The sequence below is a fragment of the Eucalyptus grandis genome, chromosome 6 (assembly GCF_016545825.1).
Source record: "Eucalyptus grandis isolate ANBG69807.140 chromosome 6, ASM1654582v1, whole genome shotgun sequence".
NCBI classification, from domain to species: Eukaryota; Viridiplantae; Streptophyta; class Magnoliopsida; order Myrtales; family Myrtaceae; genus Eucalyptus; species Eucalyptus grandis.
Window position 1 is genome coordinate 42,475,736 of NC_052617.1, and position 21,443 is coordinate 42,497,178.

The following is a 21,443-nucleotide window of genomic DNA, read 5'->3' on the forward strand; positions in this document are numbered from 1 at the left end:
TATAAAAAACTTGAAAGATTTGGAATAATCATCAATCGGTCACTCAAACACATGGCGACATGTAACAAGAAGCAAGACGAGTCCATTGAACTTGATATCGAGAGAACTTTGAGACATGTTCAATCCCAAGTCATCAGTAGCGTGCAAAAGGGATTGGTAACGATGAGTACTTAAATATAGATAAATTCTTAATTACCCTAGCGGTAAAACGAGATTTAGACCCACACGATTGCCCCATCACGGGCTTTATCACAATCGCCGATCGCCATGTGCACCGATTCTGCCAATACCGATCCTCGCTTCGAGAGCAATGTCGACAAACAGAACCTAAATCTTTCGAAAATCAAATAATAATTGGACCTTCACGAGATTTCGAGTTTATTATAATTCGAGGATGCCGTACGATTGAGATGCCTAATGCAAACTGAGGAAGAATTGGTGTGCCGGTGCTAAAGTTAAATTACTCGTTTCAGACTCGGAGACCAAGACATGGTCATCCAATTTGTCGGCCGCGTGCCGCATCGGATTTCGACATTATTTCACTTAAAACCACTTGGAATTATAACCATCGGAATCTTCCTCTCTCGTTTTAATAAATCTCCGCACTCGTCAGGGCTCTTGCGCCGTGCCCATTAATTGCCATAGTTAAAGCCTAGAAGTGATGCACGTGTTAGTCGCATCAATGTCAAGAAAAATAAATTGTTGATCGCTAAATTAAAATGGACGATCTGGGTGGTTATTCGCTTGATCTCTTTTGACGAGTTCCGCGTATTTATATTGGATAGGACTATACTTATAGATCTTAATATGTAATGACTTGCGAGAATGATTTAGAGAACTAATACTGTTTGTACATAGGATAATTTAACCGTTTATTTTTACATATGATAATTGTATTATCAAATACAGTTTCAAAACCTCTGCTCTTTTGAAGCAAACATATTCTTGCGAATTCAAAAACCAAAAATATTTAACGATATCAAGGGGTCCAAAGATTGTGATATGTAGGTCCAAGTTTATTTTTAGAGGCCTTTAGGTTGCTGAGCCTATAAGTTTGTGCTTCTGAGCTACTAGATGGATAACGAATAAAATGGATTATTTGCTATACATCTTGAGAACGCTAGTGGTTCCATTGCTAGGATATACAAAGGTATAGAGAAATCTCTTGCAAATCGAAAGATTTTCACAAGCCTGCAAAAATTAATTCGCATTTTATCGCTAGCCAATCGACACGTAAATAAAATCTAGTTATATAGCTATCTAGATACCGTGCACATTGCCCATCAAACAAATACACGTGTAAAAACACTCAACGTATCCGATGACAATCCATTGTTTGAATGAGATTTGAATTGCACTCTTGCTGTCACTTTAGAAAAAAAAGGGGCAACTATCGATCTAAATATCTCGACAATCATCTCTAGGCAGGAAACATGGAAATGTGCAACGAATCCCGATCTTTATGCATGTCTTATTCTCGAAAGGCCTTTAAAATAATCACCGGGGGGGCAAAGCCAAACCTTCACTTTTCTCCCCTAAAGTTAGCGCCACGGCCCGATTCAAATATCAAAAACAATTGCTTCCCCCACACTCTACCTCCCCTCGTTTTCAGCGACTGTATAAAAAACCAAGAAAATCCGACCCGCACCGTAATCACTAATAATCACCTCGCCTCATCCGCTCTCGAAATTTACACCCGACCCGAGGGGCATTTCCGGGACCCGGTAAAATCCACGGCGACGATCCGGCACGGTGCGGAGAACAAGTGATTTTTTTACCCTACAATGGTCCCTCTCGCTCCCTCGGTTCATTCTCCGTATTCATGAAAATTGAGGTAACGTTTTTAATCCTTCGTTCGCACGACCGTCCGAACGTCCCGCATGCCATGCTACATTACTTTCGTCCGAACGAGCGAGAAGAAGTACGCCTCTTCGAAAGACCCGCGCCGCGGTCGGGTCGTTCGTGCTCGTCGCGCTAGCTCGACTTCCGTAGGCCGGATTACGGGGAGGTCTTTGGTTTCATCGATCGAGGTCGTGATTGGTGAAGCATTTCGCGAGCTTCCCTCGCGTGAAGTTCTCTTCGTTTCTCTTCCTATTGTTTATTCGCGAGGAGGGAATTAAAAAAAGGGGGGGAAGAGGACGCGGGAGAGAGAGAGAGAGAGAGAGAGAGATGGGCACGCATTACTTCGCGTAATTGGTTTTAATTCCAGGTTTTTAATTCGAGTTGATGGGGTTGGGGGGATTGGGATTGCATGTGTCGCCATTAACGCTGAAGTTCGTGCTGTCTTCTCCGCCATCTGGTTCACGGACAACGGGGCTGATTCGTGATTGATCGATCGCTCTGGGTGGCTCTTGGGGTGAGCGAGGCTTTGCTTGCTTGCTTTGCGTTGCGCAGAAGCGGATAGGCTGCGGTCGCTACAGGACACCCTGTTTTGGAGTCATATCGCTATACGATTGAGAGACGTGGGAGGCGGTGGCGGTGGCCTGGTCGTTGACGACGAAGCCGAAACCCTAGAGAGAGAGAGAGAGAAAAGGGAGGGTGAGGGTGCGGGGGAGAGGTTTTTGGGCTTCGACTTTTTCGCGCTCTTCTCTCGCTTTCAAGTCTCATTCCTTCTTTCTTTCTTTCTCTCTTTCTTTCTTTCTTCACTTTTCTTTCTTTTCTCGAAGTCATTTTCCTTCGTAACGTCTCGGTTCCCATTTTGGCGTTTCGTTGCGGGGGGCGATCCTGATCGAACGTGAGCACTGTTCCCCGGGAGTTATCGATACCGGAAAAAGCAAAGAGAAAAGAAAGAAAAATGGTACGATGAAAGCGAATGCGATTTTTCTTTTTTAGGGATGGGGGTTGGAGATTCTTGAGCTGATTTCGGTTGGAGCGGTGGAGCGAGGCGGGGGGGTTTTCCACGTGATTTCAGTAATGGCGCTTCGGGTTTGGACGGTCATCTTTGGTTAGATGTAGATGCATTCATTTTGTGCAGTTCGATGTTTTTCTTGCTTTGATGAGAAAAATTCGAGGCCCAGAAACAAGCAAAAAAGGGAAAGAAAAATCCCACTTAGGTTGTCTCTCTAGTTTCTTAAAGTGGCGGAGTAGATAAAGATTCTGTATTTTGGCGCTTTGAGATGAGGAGAGTCCGAACAAAAAGCAAACATTCAAAACTTCATAAAGTCTCGTGAAGCTTTCTTTTTGCGTTCGGTTTCCTTTTTCAAAATTTAGTCTTTAACGTCTCGCCCTCTCTGCAGGTGCGGTGCTTTTGATCTCTTTCTCGTCCAGTCCGTGATTTGATCGTCCCCTTTGGCCTCACATGGAGATTTTGATATGATGGAGGCTGTCCCCGGACACAGATTTTAGCAGGCGAGGGGGCTTGTGCTTGGACTCTATCGGAAGAGGACGCTTCTCTTGAGCTGGGTTCTGGATCCGATCCCTCATCTCGCGCCTTGCCGTTTCTCTTTCAACTGTTTCTTTTCCCCTGTGTCTGCTGATGAGTGATTTGAAGGGCTGGAAGCGGCGTCACATGTGTCCTTTATCTACCTTCAAGTTTTAACTCCGCAGCGTGTTATTTTGCTTCTTTTTCTCTCAAAACACATGCCTGCACAACTGGGTGCCAGCGAAAGGAGAAGCTTACACCGGATGAGTGCTTATTGAGCTTGAGGATTTCGTCCCTTTCTCTGCCAAGACCAGGACCGAAAAGGGTATCCGTAATTCTGCGTTTCCCAGCTCATCGGTTTCCACTTTGGGAATATTCGTGCTCGATTTTCACCTTCTGGAGCAAGGGGGTTCTTCCACGTTAGTTCATTTTTTTATTGTCCATCGAGTTGGCTTTTCCGTTATTCTGGAGGGTTTCTTGTCAACCGGTGAAAAGGGTCTTGTCATTCCAAGAACTGCTGTTTTCTAGTGGAATAGTTTTTTTCCTTCCGGTGGTACATGTCGCCGAATCTCGCCGTGGTGGGGGCAGATCAATAATGATAAGGGTTTGATTGGTTGCTCCAAGCTTGATTTGCCGAACAAGAAACGCTGGATCAGACGCGTCCAATGTGGAAGTTTTTCCCTTGTCCTCTAATACGTGCTTTTCGAGCTTATTAAGGTGCAATTTTGGTTTGGGAAGTGAGCAACTCTGTCGCAGAAGACAACTGAGATTTTATTTGGCAATGAGTAGAGAACAGAAGAGAGGGAAGCTGGAAAAGGGCAACGGTGATGTTGCTGAGAAGGTGGTGGTTGCTGTTAAGGCCTCGAAGGAGATTCCGAAGACAGCTCTCGTGTGGGCTTTGACTCATGTCGTTCAACCTGGGGATTGCATTACCCTGCTGGTTGTGGTTTCTTCCCAAAGTTCAGGTAAGTTTCTGTTATGTCATGATGCAATCATCCCTCCTTTCTGTTGTTCAGTTGTATCATGTGAACTTTTCTTCAGGCTCTTAATGGTTGATAAAATTGGATGGTGCATTTTTCTACTTGAGCTTGTTGGCCTACTTCAGCCACAGAAATATTGCTCTAAAGGACATTGTTTTGACCTTTTTTCTAGCTCTGCTTTTGTATCTCTTAAGACTCTCTACCTGCTAAGGATGATTTGAGAGGGTACTTTGTGCTAATGAATGTTGACGGATGCAACTTGTCTGAATTTCTTCATTGTCATGTATCACTTGGTTTTAATTCCTGGAACAATGTATATCCCGATTTTTCAGCGTTATGAGATTGAGATTTTCTCCCCAAATATTTTCTGCCTGCTGATTTTTGTCTTACTAAATTCAACCACTGCGTTCATTGTTTCCACACAAATCCTGTCATAACCATACTACCTAACAGCGATTCCATTACAAATTTTCCAGGAAGAAAGTTATGGGGTTTCCCAAGGTTTGCAGGGGACTGTGCCAGTGGCCATCGGAAGTCCCATTTAGGTTCAAGTACGGAGCAGAAGATTGACATAACTGATTCTTGCTCCCAAATGATCCTTCAGCTTCATGATGTGTACGACCCAAATAAGGTCAATACTCATTGATGAAATTTGTTTTATGGTGTTTTTCTGTTTTCTTCTCATCACATAACGCCTCCCACCTCTTTTGCACAGATAAATGTTAAGATAAGAATTGTCTCTGGCTCGCCGTGCGGAGCAGTGGCTGCAGAGGCAAAGAAAGCTCATGCAAGTTGGGTTGTGTTGGACAAGTAATCATCTATTTTCCCTGTTAAAAGAAATAGAAAAATTTGGGAGGTTTTGAATACAAGATTACTGATGCAGGTGGTCCCATTAGTCTTGACATACCTTTGTTTGGTCTATTCTTGCTTACTTTTAACAGACAGTTAAAACCTGAGGAAAAACGATGCATGGAAGAGCTGCAATGCAACATTGTTGTAATGAAACGGTCTCAGGCGAAAGTTCTTCGCTTGAATTTGACGGGATCGCCGAAGAAGGAGATTGAAGCTCAACCCCCGCCATCTGAACTGGATGAAGCATCTGATAAACATCGCAAAATTCAGCATGAAGCCACGAATTCTGTCCGTGGGCCAGTTGTCACTCCAACCAGTAGTCCAGAGTTAGGGACACCATTCACTTCTACTGAAGCTGGAGCTTCATCAGTGTCAAGCTCTGACCCTGGAACTTCACCCTGTCTCATTCAATACGTGAATGCAGACATAAAAAAGAATGCCCCTTCTGTAGTGAAGGAAACCAGGGATGTTGATGAATGTAGTAGCTCAGACTCAGACAATGAAAATTTATCTCTAGCTTCAACGAGCTGGAGATTTCAACCATTGATGGCAGAATTACTTAATTCTAATTGTCACGATTCTGTTCATTTTGGACAGAATTTTCAGAGAGCTAATGACACAGTGCAGGCATTAATGACCAAGGATATGCCAAGTAAGTTTGCTAGAAGCAATGAAGATGATCTGATTCAACTGCCAGACTACAGGGATAATATGGACATAGGTGGAAATTTGAGAGGAGCAATCTCACTGTCCAGAAATAAGCCCAGTGGCCCCCCTCCATTGTGCTCAATATGTCAAAATAAATCTCCTGTTTTTGGAAAACCCCCAAGATGGTTCAGCTATGCTGAGCTAGAGCTTGCAACTGGCGGTTTTTCACGGGCTAATTTCTTGGCTGAAGGTGGTTTTGGATCTGTTCATAGAGGGGTACTTCCAGATGGTCAGATAGTTGCTGTCAAGCAACACAAATTGGCTAGTTCTCAGGGTGACCACGAGTTCTGCTCGGAGGTTGAAGTCCTGAGCTGTGCTCAGCACCGAAACGTTGTCATGCTGATTGGGTTCTGTATAGAGGACAAAAGAAGATTACTGGTGTATGAGTATATCTGCAACGGTTCCCTGGATTCACATCTATATGGTAATTCTCTTTACTATTGCAGTGGATGGCTAAAAGAAATGTCGAAATGGAAGTTGTTATTTCTTAGCTTTACATTGGCATTAACCCCTTGTTCACCTGTTTGTTGACTGGAATAATGAACTGTCAAGAGGTTGATATTCTCAACTTGTCTTATGTAACTAATCGACAATTTTGCTGTTTCAGGATGTCATCAAGAGACATTAGAATGGTCGGCACGGCAAAAGATTGCTGTTGGAGCTGCTCGAGGTTTGCGATATCTTCATGAAGAGTGCAGAGTGGGTTGTATTGTCCATCGTGACATGCGTCCCAATAACATCCTCATAACTCATGATTTTGAACCACTGGTACAGTCATGATCTATTATTCTGGATTTATTGATGTTTTCACCTTTGTCGTTGAAGCTATGGGCCTTTCCATATGCGATCTTCCGGAGAATATTCTAGCTCTTAATTTCTGGATATAGTACTTATAATTTGAGGATGTGGTGTGTTGATGCTTGACCGATTGGTTCTTTCACAAGGTAGGGGATTTTGGCCTTGCTCGGTGGCAGCCTGATGGACGCACTGGTGTTGAAACAAGAGTAATTGGGACCTTTGGGTGTGTAATTGACATTAACAGTTGCTTTATTTTCTAGACATCTGCGAGATTGGAAAATTTATTCAACCTACTTTCATTTATAGATATCTAGCTCCAGAATATGCTCAAAGTGGACAAATCACAGAGAAAGCTGATGTATATTCATTCGGGGTGGTGTTGGTGGAGCTTGTTACTGGGAGAAGAGCTGTGGACGTTGATCGGCCCAAGGGTCAGCAATTTTTAACTGAGTGGGTATGACTCCGAAAAATAGTGATTTTAGATGTCCAGTGTCTTTCAAACGAATCTGATGCGAAATTATCACTTCACATGATATTGTGCTCTCTTCATTGGTAATTTTCCATGTTCTGCTCATAACTTATGTATAACTATTCACCAGGCTCGTCCACTGTTGGAAGAATTTGCAATGGATCAGCTGATAGATCCACGACTGGAAAATCACTATTCCGAGGACGAGGTTTGCTGCATGCTCCATGCTGCATCGCTATGCATACGGCGCGATCCTCATTCTAGGCCTCGCATGTCACAGGTATGGAAAATCCATCAGAAAAGATAGACAGAAAACAAGCTTACAGCATTCAGAACTTGAGTGGAATTAGTATGGAATCTTAAGAATTAAGCACTTGAGAATTCGTAACAGAAGTTAGCCTGAATTCTATGGAATCTTCAAATTCTGAGAAGGGTTTCAGGAACAAATGCTTAGATTTTCTGTGGATAATAATATAGTATGGGTGGTTAGTCATTCAAACTAATGGTTTTATGTCTCTTCTATGGGAGAAGGTGCTGCGCATTCTTGAAGGCGATATGCTTGTCGACATCAATTACATGTCAACTCCAGGGTCTGATGCAGGAAGCCGGAGCGGACGACTTTGGGCAGAGCAGCAGCCACAGCATTATCACAGCGGTTCCTTACTGAACGAAGCAACTGAAGCATTTAGCGGGAAGCTGAGCCACAAAACACGGAGGCTCTCTATCAAGTAGCGGGAGATGGCCAGGAGGATATCATGTGAAGATGAGATGTGAGGAGAGGCTCATCCAGTTCTATATGGCAAGAGTTATTTGCCATTTTGCATAATTTTTTGGGTCTATCTAAAAAATTTTGGTTGTGTACAGTGCTTAAGGAGAGTAGGGAATAGCATGCTAGTGTAATTCTTTGAATAGTGAATGCTAAGATGTGAAAGTTTGGAAGTATGTCATATATTATAGTTAAATGGTTAAATCAAGAATGCATCTCTCTCTCTCTCTCTCTCTCTCTCTCTGTGTGTTGGCCACTGAGGGCTGATCAGTGCTCTGGTGCTAAATATATGAATTTTGTCTTACCTCGAGGAGCAGACAGACGAAGGAAAACGGCAAGCGGACATGCATTGGGTGCTTCTTGGATTCGGCTTTGTAGTCCAAAGTAGAAATTCGAACATTTAAAAATGGGGACAACTGAGATTCAACTGAGAGAGAGAAGGGGGTGGGGGCGGGGGCGGTGGTGTTTCCCAACAAAGACAAAAGAACTGTGAGTTCCGAAAAACGGACCGGGACGTGCAGGCCATTCATTGCGAAGTCCTTGTACCGACAACGACAAAGCAATGGCTCGGGAGTTTCACGACGCGAACAGGACGTGCCAGGCATTTATTGCGTGGGCAGCTTAATGCCGCCTGGTTCACCCCAATAATCTTTTTCTCTAATCGTTTTTTAATCTGCAGGAGGAGACAATTTAGGCCTCTGACCATATTAAATGCGAGGGGCTGTCGCAGAAATTGAAAATGCTGTCAGCGAGTCCCCCTGGATTCAATTCGTTTGATTTCGTCTTTGCCATCTCTCTGTTCAAGTGGGGCAGGGCCATGCTGACCGTTCGGCCAGAGGTGTCCTTGCACGACAGGAGATTCAAATTCCATTCAATTCGTTTCGTTTTGTTCTCTGTTTTTTATGCCTGCCCTGAGCAATATGCAAAACAAATGTGACCCCTGATGGACTAGATTCATGGTTTGCCTCTGACTGGTGCATTTTGACATTGTGACAAATAAATTCAGGGCGTATTTGATTTAACTTTTTCGATTGACTTTCGGTCTCGAACACCCTTTGGGAAAATATTGAGGTATTTAACAAATCTTTTGGAGTAACTTTCAGCCAAATGCTAATCTCGAGAAAGTTGAAAGTCTAAATCAAGTAGAACACCAGCCTTGAGCAAAGCCCAAGGTGATGAGGCCTGACGTCGCCTACAATCTGCCCGAAAGCCCAGGCACCGCTGCCGATGTTGTGTCACCATTCATGAAATTCGCGTTCTGCATAATCATCAAAATTCTTCTTCTTGCAGAGTCTCATATGACAAAATGATTTAAACTTACACGAAATCAACCAAAGCGAATTGAAAAGATCGGCCTTCTAGTCCTACCGCTTTCAAGCCTTTACAAAGTTTGTTCATATGGCGGATTTTCATTTCATTTCGGAGTAATGTAACCAGCCAACGTTAGTTTCCTCCCCAGGAAGCTGCTTTGAACAATTCACGGACCGCTGTATCATGAGATAGAACGATGGTTTTCAGTATGGAGGCTCCAATAAGCATCGCCTTCGCCCCTTTTAAGTTATAAGACGGAGGAAAACATTTTACCAAACAAAAACAAAGGTAAGAAATATCAAAATGGTTATGGTACAATAGTGTTGACTAAAGGAAGGTAGTAAACAGAAAATGATTCTATCATACTGGAAACGCCAAAAGATATTACAGCCATAAAACCATATTAAAAAAAAAAAAAAAATCACAGCAAAACTTTCAGTTGTGCTTCATGCATCATTTGGCTGAATTTTGACGAATCGAGAAGCTTTGTCATCCTCTTCCCTGATTTCTAATGCTTCCTCATTTTGGACCTCGCATACCTAGAAAAGGAATTCATAAGCCACGGTTCAGTCACAGTGCTACTGGGAAATGCACAATTGAGTGAACAGGAAAATCGAAAGAATGTGAAGCTGAGTTACTCTATGTTCATGCCACCACGGTCCGATGATGCTAACTGGCTACCCTGAAGCTCCTCCATGGCCTTGCTAGCTTGCTCGATTTCCTGCCAGTAATATGAAGAGCAGGGTGAGATCTGATATTAAACGTCCTTCTTGGGTACCAAATATTCAGTCGTTCCAGGGAAATGAAAGGAAAGAGCAATAGAAGTGCCTCATAAGCTTGTGATTTCTAGCTATATGTCTATGCTGTGGAAAAGCATGCTTCAACTGATCATGTAGTTATCACTCAAAAAGATTCTATACATGATACCTCAAAATCAGCAAACGCAACAGGCATTCCGCTTCGGCCACGTATTTTAACCATCTTGAATCCAGCATATCTGACACCAAAGAAATGGGTCTATGACAAAAGCAACAAGATGGATACTGCAACTATCCAGAGAACTGCAGATATCATAAAATCCAAAAGCGAAAATCAATCAAGAGGGGATACAGTAACTTACTGGGAGAGCGCCTGTGTCAGTTCTTCCTCCGTGCAATTTGGACCCAGGTTCGCTATAAACAAAGTCGAACATGGATTGACATTCCCATCCACAGGCTTCTCTGACAGCTGCAATGCATAAACCGGGGAGGCCAGTCAAAATCATAAATATCAAGGAAAAAGCATTACTGGCGAACGAATGAGATCTAGATGAGCTAGATCATTTAATTAAGCTTATCTAAAAGAACCAAAATTGAAAACCCCACAGCTGAGATTAAATGCTCAACAGTGAACTGGAAATTTGCAACTCAAATCGTGATTAATTGCTATGACTACAACTCTCATATCTGATCACTGAACAATTATAGCACCAGTTGAAAGACATAAACCTCCACACCTTGATTTGATTTAAGCAAACAACTTTCTTGAAGGCAAAAAAAAAAAAGGATCAGAGAAATTTAACTTCGCAAAGAAAGTCATCACATAAAATGGGTCCCATGTTTCATATTTAAATCCAAAGAAAACCAGAACATATGACAAAGGAAAAAGAGAGTCGCCACTTAGCAAAGAAAATGTGCATGATTAGACAGATGCTTTCACTTACATTCTCGACCGCTGCAGTGCCATCAGCACCTGTTGTCTCACCACTGTAGGTTACCAGAAAGAAAGCCAGACTTAACAACGGAGATACAAAAGGCAACAAAATGAACATGTCTGGTGATAGCTAGATCCTAAAACAAAAAATTAAAAGATCAACATGTTAAAGGCAATTACTGCGATGCTTGAGCACTTCCAACCTTTTTGCAGTCTCTGAATCATCCTCATTGCCGGATTCATGATTATCATCCTTGGAAGGATCCTCTGATTCAGAGTCTCCTGAACAGACAAGCATATACAGGATAATCTTGTGAGCAATAGAATCAAGCTCCAGCAGTAGAACCTCCACATCCCATTGGGAAACATGGTTACATGTTAAGGACAAAAAAAGACAGCCTGGAGCAAAAGAGACATGGAAACAAGAAATTAAAGGGGCAAATTACCATCATCATTACTTGAAGGTTCTCGTGCATCTGATGCCTCATTACTTCTATTATCTATAACAACATAAGGTCCGCTACCTGTCCAGACAAAAAGAAATAACAACACGATAGATGACCCACAATGAAAGGTAGCAAAAACAGCAAACCATATTCAAGAAACAAAATGCGACACACAAAAGCTCACCTGGTTTACGTTTTCGCCTTGAGTTGGATCTGGCTAGCTCTATATGCAAACTGGATCCACTTTGGGGATCGAATTTGACGCCCTATATGCATCATCCAAATGAATTGCACTATGAACACAAGGAATCAAACAATCTGAATTCTAAACAGACAGCAAGACTGACAGCAGTTTTCAGCAAGATAATCCAATATGAGCTAATCATTACTCTAACATACTCACAAAAGACAAGTGGTAATTGGAAATTGCATTATTTAACGTGAGGTCAGCAAATATAGCCATCCATCCATTGGAGGTTGCCAAGTACAAAAATACCCAACAAATGAAAATGGCACTCACATTTAAGGCATGCAATGCTGCTATAGCTGATTGATGGTTGAAAAATGTAGCAAAAGCAACCACCTGCATGGAAAGAGCAAATATTAGCTGCGGTATAAAAATAGCAAATTACTCCAATAGAGTGCATTCTCCTCCCTAATCTGATTTCCCAAAACATAAATGTACAAAACCAACACAAAGCAAATTAGCAACTACACCTTATATATCGGGTATGTGAATGAACTCACTTTTTCATCTTCCATCACTAAATGACCAAACTGGCAAGTCTCGAAATCGAATTAGAGGGCGGTGATTGTGAACTAGAAGCTGAATTAACACAAACACTCACTGTGCATTTTATCTCATCCATCCTCATTCCATAAGACAATCACACAAAATCATCTCAAGAAACAAAGGATACCCACTAACGAAACATCCATTTAAAGACATCTCCACCCCCCCATCTCCTATCCCCGAACGGTCGCGCCAGAAAATGAAGGAATGAAATTTTTCCTCGAGGATTAAATAGGCAGTTGAAACCAACCTGATTACCACGGCCGGTGTACTTGAGCTGGCAGGAGTCGAAACCCGGGCGACGGCGGAAGAGGTTATGAATCTCGCGCGCCTTCACGTCGTCGGGGAGTCCGGAGACGAAGAGCGTGTTGATCAGCCCCTTTTCCCCGCCGGCGAAGCCCGCGCCGTAGTCCTGCATCGGAGGCGCGACTGCCGGGTAGTAGGGATCGTACGGCTGGTGCGACATTCCGGCCGTGAGACAGCGTGGCCCAGGAGCTCCGTCGGCGGCGGCGAGGGGTTTTGGAGAGGAGGAAAGGAGCGGCGAGGTTCCGGTGAAGTAAGAGCTCCCCAAGAGTTTTCGTTTTCTCTCTAATTTTTTTCCTTTTCCACCGGAATAATTGCAGTGGAGGATAATATATATATTTGGGCAGATTAGGAAGCAATTGGTACCGTTTCTGTTAAAAAAATATTTCAAAAAACAGAAATAGAAAAAATTATTTTTGTTGAAGGGAATCATTTTTTAACAGAAGAACGCATTTGATAACTACATAAAATTTATGTTTTTAAAATAGAAGAAGGACATAAACATGTTTAATAAACTTATATAATTTTCCTTTTAATTTTTAATTTTTTTCTTTTTCTTCCTTCGGGCCGGTCGCCGATCTCGGCCATGATCGACGACCGGCCAACGAGGGTCGGCGGCCTCGCCTAGCCACAACGAGGCTCACCGGATTTGGGCGAGCTTGAGCTCGCCCAAATTTAGAGAGGTCGAGCCTCGTTGGTGGCCGGGCAAGCTCGGCCTTACCGAGGGTCGATGACATTTTGGTGAGGTCGTCGGCCCTCGATAGTCGGTCGCTGGCTATGGCCAAGAATGGCGACTAGCCAAAGAAAAAAGAAGAAGAAGAAAAGAAAGAGAAGGAAAAAATAAGAAAGAGAAAAATCGTTTTTCGAAAGTGTTCTCGGGAACAAGAGTTTCTTGTTCTTATTTTTATCCTGAGGAATAAGGGTATAAATAAATGCGTTTCTATTCTTATTCTTTTTCCTATAATAAAAGAACAAAAATTGTGTTCCGGAAAGTATAAATAAAAACCAAACAAATAGCCCCTTATCCAATTAGTCAAAATGTATTCTATTTTTTTTCTTTTTTTTTTCAACTAAAGAAAACTATTTTTGTTTCTTTTACAATTAATCATGTAGAATCCCTATGCATTCTATCCATTCTTAACATTGAAAGCTAAAGACTCAAGAAAAAGAACCCAATTAGACAATTTGTTGAGCCTCTCGAGAAAATTATTATATTAGGTTAAATACTTCTTCATTTAAACGATATTTCCAAGAAAAAGAACCTAATTAAACAATTTGTTGAGTCTCTCGAGAAAATTATGATATTAGATTAAATACTTCTTCATTTAAATGATACTTTTTTTTACTCCTCTAAAATGTTCAAACGGTATTCGATTTAGGCTTTGTTTTCTCTTCCGTCGAATATAAGATCCACGATGCTTCGTTTTCATTCAATATATAAGCTCAACTTCATCGGTTTTTCCTCTAATCCATTTAGAGAGAAAGATAAAAAGGGTAAAAGAAGAAGACTTTTAGCTTTACAAAATTACTATAAAAATTAGATATGCTCCAGCGAATTAATATTCATATAAAACTAATTACCCATTGCAATTATATTAATTCAATTTTAAACTTTTTTTTGACTAATTTATCCTTAAACTTTTTACAATTATGCCAATTTTAATCCATTTTGCTAAATTTGGCCAACTCACATCAGCCATTTGGCGAAGACATGATGATTTTTTTTAATAATTATTTATTATTCTTTTTTCTTTTTCTTCCTCTGTTGTTCTTCTTCTTCCCCTTACATTGGCTGGTGAGGGTGGTGGTCCTCATGGTGAGGCCATGGCCTTGCTGTGGGCAATGGCGGCCTCACTCGCAACTAGTAGGGCCATGGCGACCTTCACCCAAACCCCTCCTCTCCTTTTCCTCCACGTTGTTGATGAGCTCCTTTTTGCTCCGGGGGAGGTGTGATTAAGGTAGGTAATTAAGATCGCGATGGCATTGTGATTTTTTTCCATAACCAATGCATCAGCTCCAATCGAGAGCCATCTACATGAGAAGAGCTCACCCCCAAAGTAGAAGTGAGCTCGTCAGTGACATTGAGGAGGAGAGAACAAGAAGCATGGGTGAAGGTTGCCATGGCCTTGGTGAGGCTGGCCTTTGCCCAGATCTAATGAAGTTACCTCGTTGTTAGCACCTAGGCCACGCCCTAGTTATGGGCAAGGCCACTGATGAGGGCTACAACCCTTGCTGGCCATCTTTGAAGGCTTTGCCACCACTTGCCTAAGAGTTGGTGAGTCTTGTTGGAGCCACATCACTTGCCGACCATTATTGGGGGAAGAAGAACAATAATGGAAGAAGAACACTTGGAAAAGAAAAGAAAAAAAAATAAAAGATGTACTGTATCAACATTTGCTGAACAATTGGCATTAGTTGACATTTATGTCAATATCGAGTGGCCAAATTTAACAGGATAAACTGAATTGACATAGTTATAAAATGTTAAAACTAAATTTGCCAAAAAAATAAATAAATTATTACCGAATTGACACAATTACAATAATTTTAGGATTTTTGGGTGCTTTGCATCACGTAAGATTGCAACAGTTTCAAATTCTCAGCAAAATAAAGGGTTCAAAAGCTTCTTCTTTTTTAAATCAATTGTATTTCCCAAAAAAGTTATATAGTCCATCAAATTATGGAGGTCCTAGCTCAACAGCTCACCTCTTCTCCTCGACAAGGACGAATCAGTCAAGAGAAAGAGAGATCAATTATGTATTGGTAGTGGTACCGATAAAATTGTTTAGGTTAAGTTGGTGGATGGTTTGCGTCCACGTGTGCCTAAAGGGGCCCCTTTCTCAATAAATCATCACCGGAGAAATCGGATGCCACTTGGATCGGCCCTTTCTTGATCGTGCACGACGCTATTGCATCTCAGGCAGTGGGCTCCTCCATCCGCTCTCTCCCTCCCAGGAAGTTGCCAGAAATTAAATTACAAGAATGATGCAATCAATCCACATCGATTCGTTTAGAGATAATGAGATAAATTATCCATAAATTTTATTCCTATATATATATATATATATGATCTCCAAGATTTTAATTATTTGAAAATGATCCGAAACTTAAATATATGCACAATTTAGTCTTCGAACTTTCAGTTTGTCAAATATAGCCGTTCAATTTTTATTACATATTCAATGTAGTTTTGAATTATATGAAAATGCTCTATGCTGCTATTTTATTAATTGAAATTTAGACGCGACTTTGAACATATTCATATATTTAAGGATTAAATTGATAAGAGTATAAAAAATACATATCCAAGGATTATATTATACATGGAAATTAAGTTCAAGAACCATCTATATTATTTTTCAATTGAGTCATCAAAAGGGATCAATTGCCAATGCGGCTTAAACTATGTCACGAGAAGATAGACCGCCATGCTCAAGTCCCCTCGGATCCCGAATTTGGGCCGTCTCGTTTATTGAAATGCATCGCACACAAACACACCAACGTTGCGCATCTAATTCGAGAGGTGTATACAGAGTGCCTAAACTTACACACACAAAATCTGAAATTGCCAACATTTTGTTCATCCAACTCCCAAACTTCCCACGCAAACATAACTAAAATCGTAGAATCCGAGGAAGACGAACACCTTTTCCTAATCGAACCTCTGTCGTACAAAACACGAAGCCACTCCAATCGGGAAATAAATAAAAATTACAAATAAAAAGAGGCGAATCGGTGTGAAAAAATAAAATAAAAGAAGAAAAAAACGAAAAAATTCGAGTCACAACAAACAGTCCAAAGGGTCACGAAGATGGCGATCCGACGCTCCCCATCAGCCCACGCGTCCCCGCGGCTTCCTCGTCGCCGGACAGGTCGTCCGTCTTCCTCATCGCCGCGTGCAGCACCACCACGACGGCCCCGATCAGGATCGCCACCAGGATGTTCACCGTCGCGTGCGTCAGCAGCAGGAACACGATCGTGAGCACCGACATCACGGCCAGGATCACGCGGTCGTCGATCGTGCGGCCGAACACCACGAGGGGCTCGTCCCGGAGGAAGTAGAGGAAGAGCCACGCGGCCATCATGACGATGAAGACGATGAGCGAGATCGGGTGCCAGAGGAGGCTGAGGAAGAGGATGAGGAGGAAGACCATGGCGTAGTTGGTGCGGAAGAAGGAGAGGTTGGTCCGCACTCTGGACAGGGCGTCGGGGAAGTTGGCGGGGAACCGGAGGGCGCGGAAGTCGAACATGAGCTTCCAGGGGCGGCGCTCGGCGAGGCCGGACCTGATCCGCTCCTTGGCGCGGGCGATGTACTCGAGGTTGGCCGCCGGCGTGGAGGAGGAGGAGGCCGGGATTGTGCCGTACGTGGTCATTTTCGTGTGGACTGGGCTAGGGTTTTTTCGCGATTCGCCGGTGATTGATCGGAGATTGGAGTAGACGGAGGAAGAGGATTGGGGGGAAGAGTGCAGGATTAGGGGAGAGAACGTGGGGGGTGGTCAATGGGCGTGGGGGGTTTATATGGTGGGGGTGAGGTGCATGGGCTCCAAGTGCGCCCCCAACCCCCACGTCTACTTTTCCCCCTTTTTGTGGTAATTGGGATGGTTCAATTAAGGAAATTGGTACGAATTGGACGGAGTTAATGGAATCCACGGTAGTAATTTAGATAAATTTTGGGATTCGATTGCCTTGTACGGGGACATGAAATGTATCGCGATCAACAGAGGAAGTTTGCTTCTTTCGGTAAAAATTATCCAGTGATGATGTGTATTGATTGTTAGGGTAAATGAATTTAATCTCTGAGTTGGTAATGTCGGTTGCAATGCCGATAGATTTCCAATTCATGAATTAAAGGTCATTTGTTCAAAACTACAAACCTTACAAGCTCCATGCGAATTATTCAAGGAATTTAAGATCCGAATTTCAATCTTTTCATAAAAATTATGAAGTGATCGTGCCTTCTATGCTTGTGTCCTGATTAGTGTGGAAAGAAAAATAGAAGGCAAAGACAAATAAAGTTATCTCGGAGCCAAATTGCACTATCACGCTAACGAAAGTCGGCCTATAATTTCATCGTGTGAAATATTAAAACTTCTCATTTCATATGCAACCCATTTCCATGGATGGATGCATCAATGCTAATTGCATCGTCACCAGGCAATTCCGAGAAATTTCAATAGTTCATTTCGCCTCCATCACACTTTGAAGATCAATTTTTAAGCACAGCACTTGAGGAATTTGGGAAACTAGGATCTAGGCTTAGACTAACAGACACGCCTCTATGGATGGAGCTCTTTGGCATCAATGATTGTGAAAAGCTAAAAGGAAAAGGTCAAGGGGGGAAAAAAGGGAGAACGCCTTTACACCTGTTCCAAACCGCCCCCCAAAGTACCCAGTTCGAGGGGCTAGAGGGATCGATGATCGCGCTCTCTGCTTTTAGTTGCGAAAACGAGAAGGGGGAAATGCCCCCATCGAAGGTCCGCCCTTTGCCCATCATTGCATGTGGTGAGTACTGAAATTACAACCCGCTTCTGCTCGTCCCTTGGCCCTTGGAGACACATGGGAAGTGATGATTTCGGGCTTTTTCCATCGACAAGACTGCGAAAAGATCCTTCTCTCGCTTCGGTAGATTGTTAGCGCTTGGAACGTAGGGCGCTAGCTGCTTGCGAGCGAGCTGGGGCACGGATGTTTTTTCGATGAATGGTGCGATTCGGTGATGCCGACTCCCACTATATACTCTGGAAATGGATATGTCTGGAGATTGGACGATCGATGGAATCCAGCTTCGGGCCCCTTCCTTCGTTGGCTCTACGCTCTCGTACCTTTCCCCTTCGTTTCGTAACTTGATATGGTTTCTATCTTGTCATGCCGCTGCCGTTTCAATCTGGCTCGGTAAGCATCGAATCTTGGCGCAAGTGGATTTACATTATTTTTTATCGTCAATGTCCTTTTGCATTGTCGACGAGCACAAAAGAATATAACCCACCTGTGAATATATTGTTTACCCTTTTTATTTATCTCTCGAAGTGCTTCAATCTTCCCTTATAAGCTGATTTTTTGGGGCTTGACAAATCATCAAGCAAATGTACCCCATAAGAGTAGTGGGTTGGGTCTTATAAGCTACCTACCCCATCCGTTACAGTTTGAATAGGATTGTGAGACAGGCACAGGACGAATTTGGTATTTATCTTGCGGCCGATGTCCCAACTTAGGGTCGATTTTAATAACATGTTTCTTATGTAACTATGTGCACCCGAAAAAGAAAAGAAGACTTGCACAATTCATATTTCCTTTGCAAAAAATTTCAGTAAAAAATATCGAGTTTAAAATTTCATGACTTGGCGGTAGTCGAAGAAATTAACAGCGGGTCACCAACAACAAGAACGACATGGGTTGGTGAAAGGTCTAATCTCCGTGATTGCCTTCCCAAGCCCTGGCTTAAGGAAAGACTCCATCATTAAAAGATCTAATGAACTCTAGGAAGCGGCAACTTAAAAAAAAAAAAAAAAAAACAACAACATATGTCAATGAACATAACCCCTTGCTCCAATTCAGAAGTTATGCTCGGCAAGAAAACACCGTCCTTCGATTTCTTGACAGAATGCTCCATCGCTTGAGATGAAGCAGCTGAACCGTGATATCGAGAATTCTCCGAGAATCCTGCAGATGTTGTTGCCCTGCCATGACCATGCCCTGAGTCTCGAATACTATTCCCCAAACCCGAGTAAGCAGTGGACTCACGAGGATGTCTCCTTGTAAGTTTTCGATGGCTCTTCAGCATCAGCTACACCGCTTTCCTGCCGACCGCTCCTCTGGATGAACGTGAACCTCTCCATTTGCTGTTTGTTGTCACACAGGAAAATTGACAGAAGGCATCTGTAACTGACGTTCCGAATGGTTCCTGATGCAACGATTTTAAATCATCAGAAGCGAGTTTCTTGCGCTTACTAGGATCTTAATAGTAGACCAGGGAGACTCTCCTTGAAATCTTCCCAACTGTTAAAAATAGGAAGCATTATCTTTAAGAAGCAAAGCGAACTACAACTGAATGCAGACCAGCTAAACTTAATAATGCCGGTGGAGAGAACATTCATCCCAATCTGAGTACTAAACTTGGAAAAACAGCTGCTCAAATTAATGATATTAAATAAAAAAAATCTCCACCCAGTAAATCATAACGCGTACACAATGCAACCAGATATCAGCAAACGCAGGCACCGGAGGTCATAGAATAAAAGAATGCAGAGACAACATAATATGCAATATTTAAGAAAGTATCAAGTGAAGTGCATGGCTAAGCAGGCAAAAGAAGTGTGAAAGGGACATTCAATCCAGTTCCAACCATGTAGCCTCAATCGATACTGTGCGCTTTAAGCAGATGTAGTAAAGTTTGTCTATCAAATCAAACATGAATAATAAGAAACCAGTGTGACCAAAAAACAAGACAAGAACAATATGGAAGCAATTGATACTACGACTGAAGAGTGCCTAGGTTATAATAAATTGGTAGTAGATGTCTCAGGTAATAGACTGCTTGCTGCTAGCCTAAACTGATCTGGATTTCAGATAAATTGTTGCGCCTCGACTCCTGGCTCTGCAAATTGGCCAACACACTCATTGCAATTGATGGAAGAATTATCACTGGAGTTTAGCTCCACAAAGTAGTTTCTTTTTTCATTTTCACGCCTTCTGTTTCTGGAAGTTGATTGGTGACTTGCATCAGCAAATTATCGAAGAGCAAATATCAGAGGAAGCCACTTTTGCTGATTTGCCTTAGAACATATCAAGTATGACACAGCCCACTGCGCATGATAGATGAACATGAGAAGGAAATGTACTTCCCTATTAGAGTATAATTCACACAACACATTAACATAAACGTAAGGCGCTTGACTATTCTACTCAAGGCACATCCGAAAAACTCTGAAAAAATGATAAACTGCATCAAATTGAGTAGTAACGCATACCCTGAGGAAGAGGACGTGAAAACTGTTGTACTGGGCTTTAGAGCAGCAGAACTAACCAAATCGCATTCCTTGCCTTCAACATAGGGCAAAACACATCAAGACAGCTAAGCAAGTTACGCCATTAATATAATCCTACTAAGCATAAGAAAATTTGTTCGTCTATGAAAAGGATTAACAATTACCAGAAAAATCCTCAAAAGTCCCCTAGTTCCCGTCGTGATCGAGTTTGAGTTGGGAGTTCTTGGCCATCAAAATTAGGAGCCTGCATTAGACCAGAAAAGGGTATCGCCAGAATCATACATCATCCATGCCAAGATGCTAATCCAAAACGTTCAAGATGGAATTTTTAAGCAAGAACGGTAATCACTTTCTGTAAATAAACTGCGAAATAGTGCGGACGTACGCCATCTAGCTGAAAATAGAGCTGGATGGTATCTCCTAGCCCCCATAACCCGCAACATAAAAATCTCGGAAGAGCAAAATCCAATTTTGACGCGAGAAGACTAGACAAGCCATGTACTATCCGGCATTGTTCTTTATTTCGTCAGAGGAAAACAGAGGCCAAGGACAGCGAGCGGTCATGGTACCATCTTTCTAGGCCACTGAATGAGCCAAAGTTCAGTGGAGCCGGAAGCATCGAGATCAACCAGAGCTTCTTGCGCATCTTCCAGGAATTCCGGCGGAGGCACATATCCTTCACGGGCACCGCCGGAAGCTCCACCATTCATTATTTACGGAACAAGCGAAAGCTCCTTCTACTCAAAGCCCTGGCAGCTCCTATGGGGAGAGAGATTACAGATTTTTGTTCAACATAAATAGAGTTAATACCATAAAAAATCTCAAATTGTATATTTGTTGTTATAAGTTTATTTAAAATTAATTTTTGACCATTAAAAACCTCAAACTATACATCTATTACAAATTTATTATAAACTAAAAATTTTGGTATATTTGTGATATTTACCTTCGATCAATTTCTTGTGATTTTCGCTTTTGCCAT

General features: G+C 42.3%; 3 protein-coding genes and 1 long non-coding RNA gene across 11 annotated transcripts; 1 reads left to right on the forward strand and 3 right to left on the reverse strand.

Moving 5' to 3' along the window:
- The first annotated feature begins 1,718 nt into the window (after positions 1-1,718).
- Positions 1,719-8,157, forward strand: LOC104449956 (inactive protein kinase SELMODRAFT_444075). Of its 8 annotated transcripts, none has more exons than XM_010064301.3 (10): positions 1,719-1,834; positions 3,237-4,326; positions 4,818-4,972; positions 5,057-5,151; positions 5,283-6,325; positions 6,509-6,669; positions 6,846-6,922; positions 7,006-7,153; positions 7,299-7,448; positions 7,700-8,157. In XM_010064301.3, the coding sequence occupies exons 2-10, from the start codon at positions 4,143-4,145 to the stop codon at positions 7,898-7,900; spliced, it is 2,214 nt and encodes a 737-aa protein (XP_010062603.2). In that variant the 5' UTR covers positions 1,719-1,834; positions 3,237-4,142; the 3' UTR covers positions 7,901-8,157. The 8 variants fall into 8 exon arrangements, with proteins under 8 accessions (XP_010062603.2, XP_010062602.2, XP_010062599.2 ...); XM_010064300.3 differs by lacking the exon at positions 1,719-1,834 and adding an exon at positions 1,883-2,030; XM_010064297.2 differs by lacking the exon at positions 1,719-1,834 and adding an exon at positions 2,139-2,356.
- A 1,328-nt stretch (positions 8,158-9,485) lies between these two features.
- LOC104449957 (protein WHI4) lies at positions 9,486-12,777 on the reverse strand. Its single transcript, XM_010064302.2, has 10 exons — positions 12,427-12,777; positions 11,904-11,966; positions 11,568-11,649; positions 11,384-11,461; positions 11,141-11,219; positions 10,948-10,990; positions 10,366-10,472; positions 10,173-10,242; positions 9,884-9,966; positions 9,486-9,784 (listed from the first exon to the last, which is right to left on the reverse strand). The coding sequence occupies exons 1-10, from the start codon at positions 12,640-12,642 to the stop codon at positions 9,754-9,756; spliced, it is 852 nt and encodes a 283-aa protein (XP_010062604.2). The 5' UTR covers positions 12,643-12,777; the 3' UTR covers positions 9,486-9,753.
- A 3,139-nt stretch (positions 12,778-15,916) lies between these two features.
- LOC104449958 (PRA1 family protein F2) lies at positions 15,917-16,979 on the reverse strand. Its single transcript, XM_010064303.3, has one exon. It carries the CDS (start codon positions 16,850-16,852, stop codon positions 16,283-16,285), a length of 570 nt encoding a protein of 189 aa, XP_010062605.2. The 5' UTR covers positions 16,853-16,979; the 3' UTR covers positions 15,917-16,282.
- A 1,792-nt stretch (positions 16,980-18,771) lies between these two features.
- Positions 18,772-21,207, reverse strand: LOC104449959. The gene is made up of 4 exons (XR_005552122.1): positions 20,847-21,207; positions 20,626-20,705; positions 20,444-20,516; positions 18,772-20,278 (listed from the first exon to the last, which is right to left on the reverse strand). It is a non-coding gene; the product is annotated as an uncharacterized LOC104449959 (long non-coding RNA).
- Between the last annotated feature and the right edge of the window lie 236 nt (positions 21,208-21,443).

Excerpts from the sequence above, each read along its gene's own strand:
- LOC104449956 (XM_010064301.3), top strand. The coding sequence starts at position 4,143 with ATGAGTAGAGAACAGAAGAGAGGGAAGCTGGAAAAGGGCAACGGTGAT. Across the intron at positions 6,326-6,508 it reads CCTGGATTCACATCTATATG|GATGTCATCAAGAGACATTA; the intron begins GTAATTCTCTTT and ends TTGCTGTTTCAG. Across the intron at positions 7,154-7,298 it reads AGCAATTTTTAACTGAGTGG|GCTCGTCCACTGTTGGAAGA; the intron begins GTATGACTCCGA and ends ACTATTCACCAG.
- LOC104449957 (XM_010064302.2), bottom strand. The coding sequence starts at position 12,642 with ATGTCGCACCAGCCGTACGATCCCTACTACCCGGCAGTCGCGCCTCCG. Across the intron at positions 11,967-12,426 it reads ACACCGGCCGTGGTAATCAG|GTGGTTGCTTTTGCTACATT; the intron begins GTTGGTTTCAAC and ends CTTTCCATGCAG. Across the intron at positions 10,243-10,365 it reads CTGACACAGGCGCTCTCCCA|ATATGCTGGATTCAAGATGG; the intron begins GTAAGTTACTGT and ends CTTTGGTGTCAG.
- LOC104449958 (XM_010064303.3), bottom strand. The coding sequence starts at position 16,852 with ATGACCACGTACGGCACAATCCCGGCCTCCTCCTCCTCCACGCCGGCG.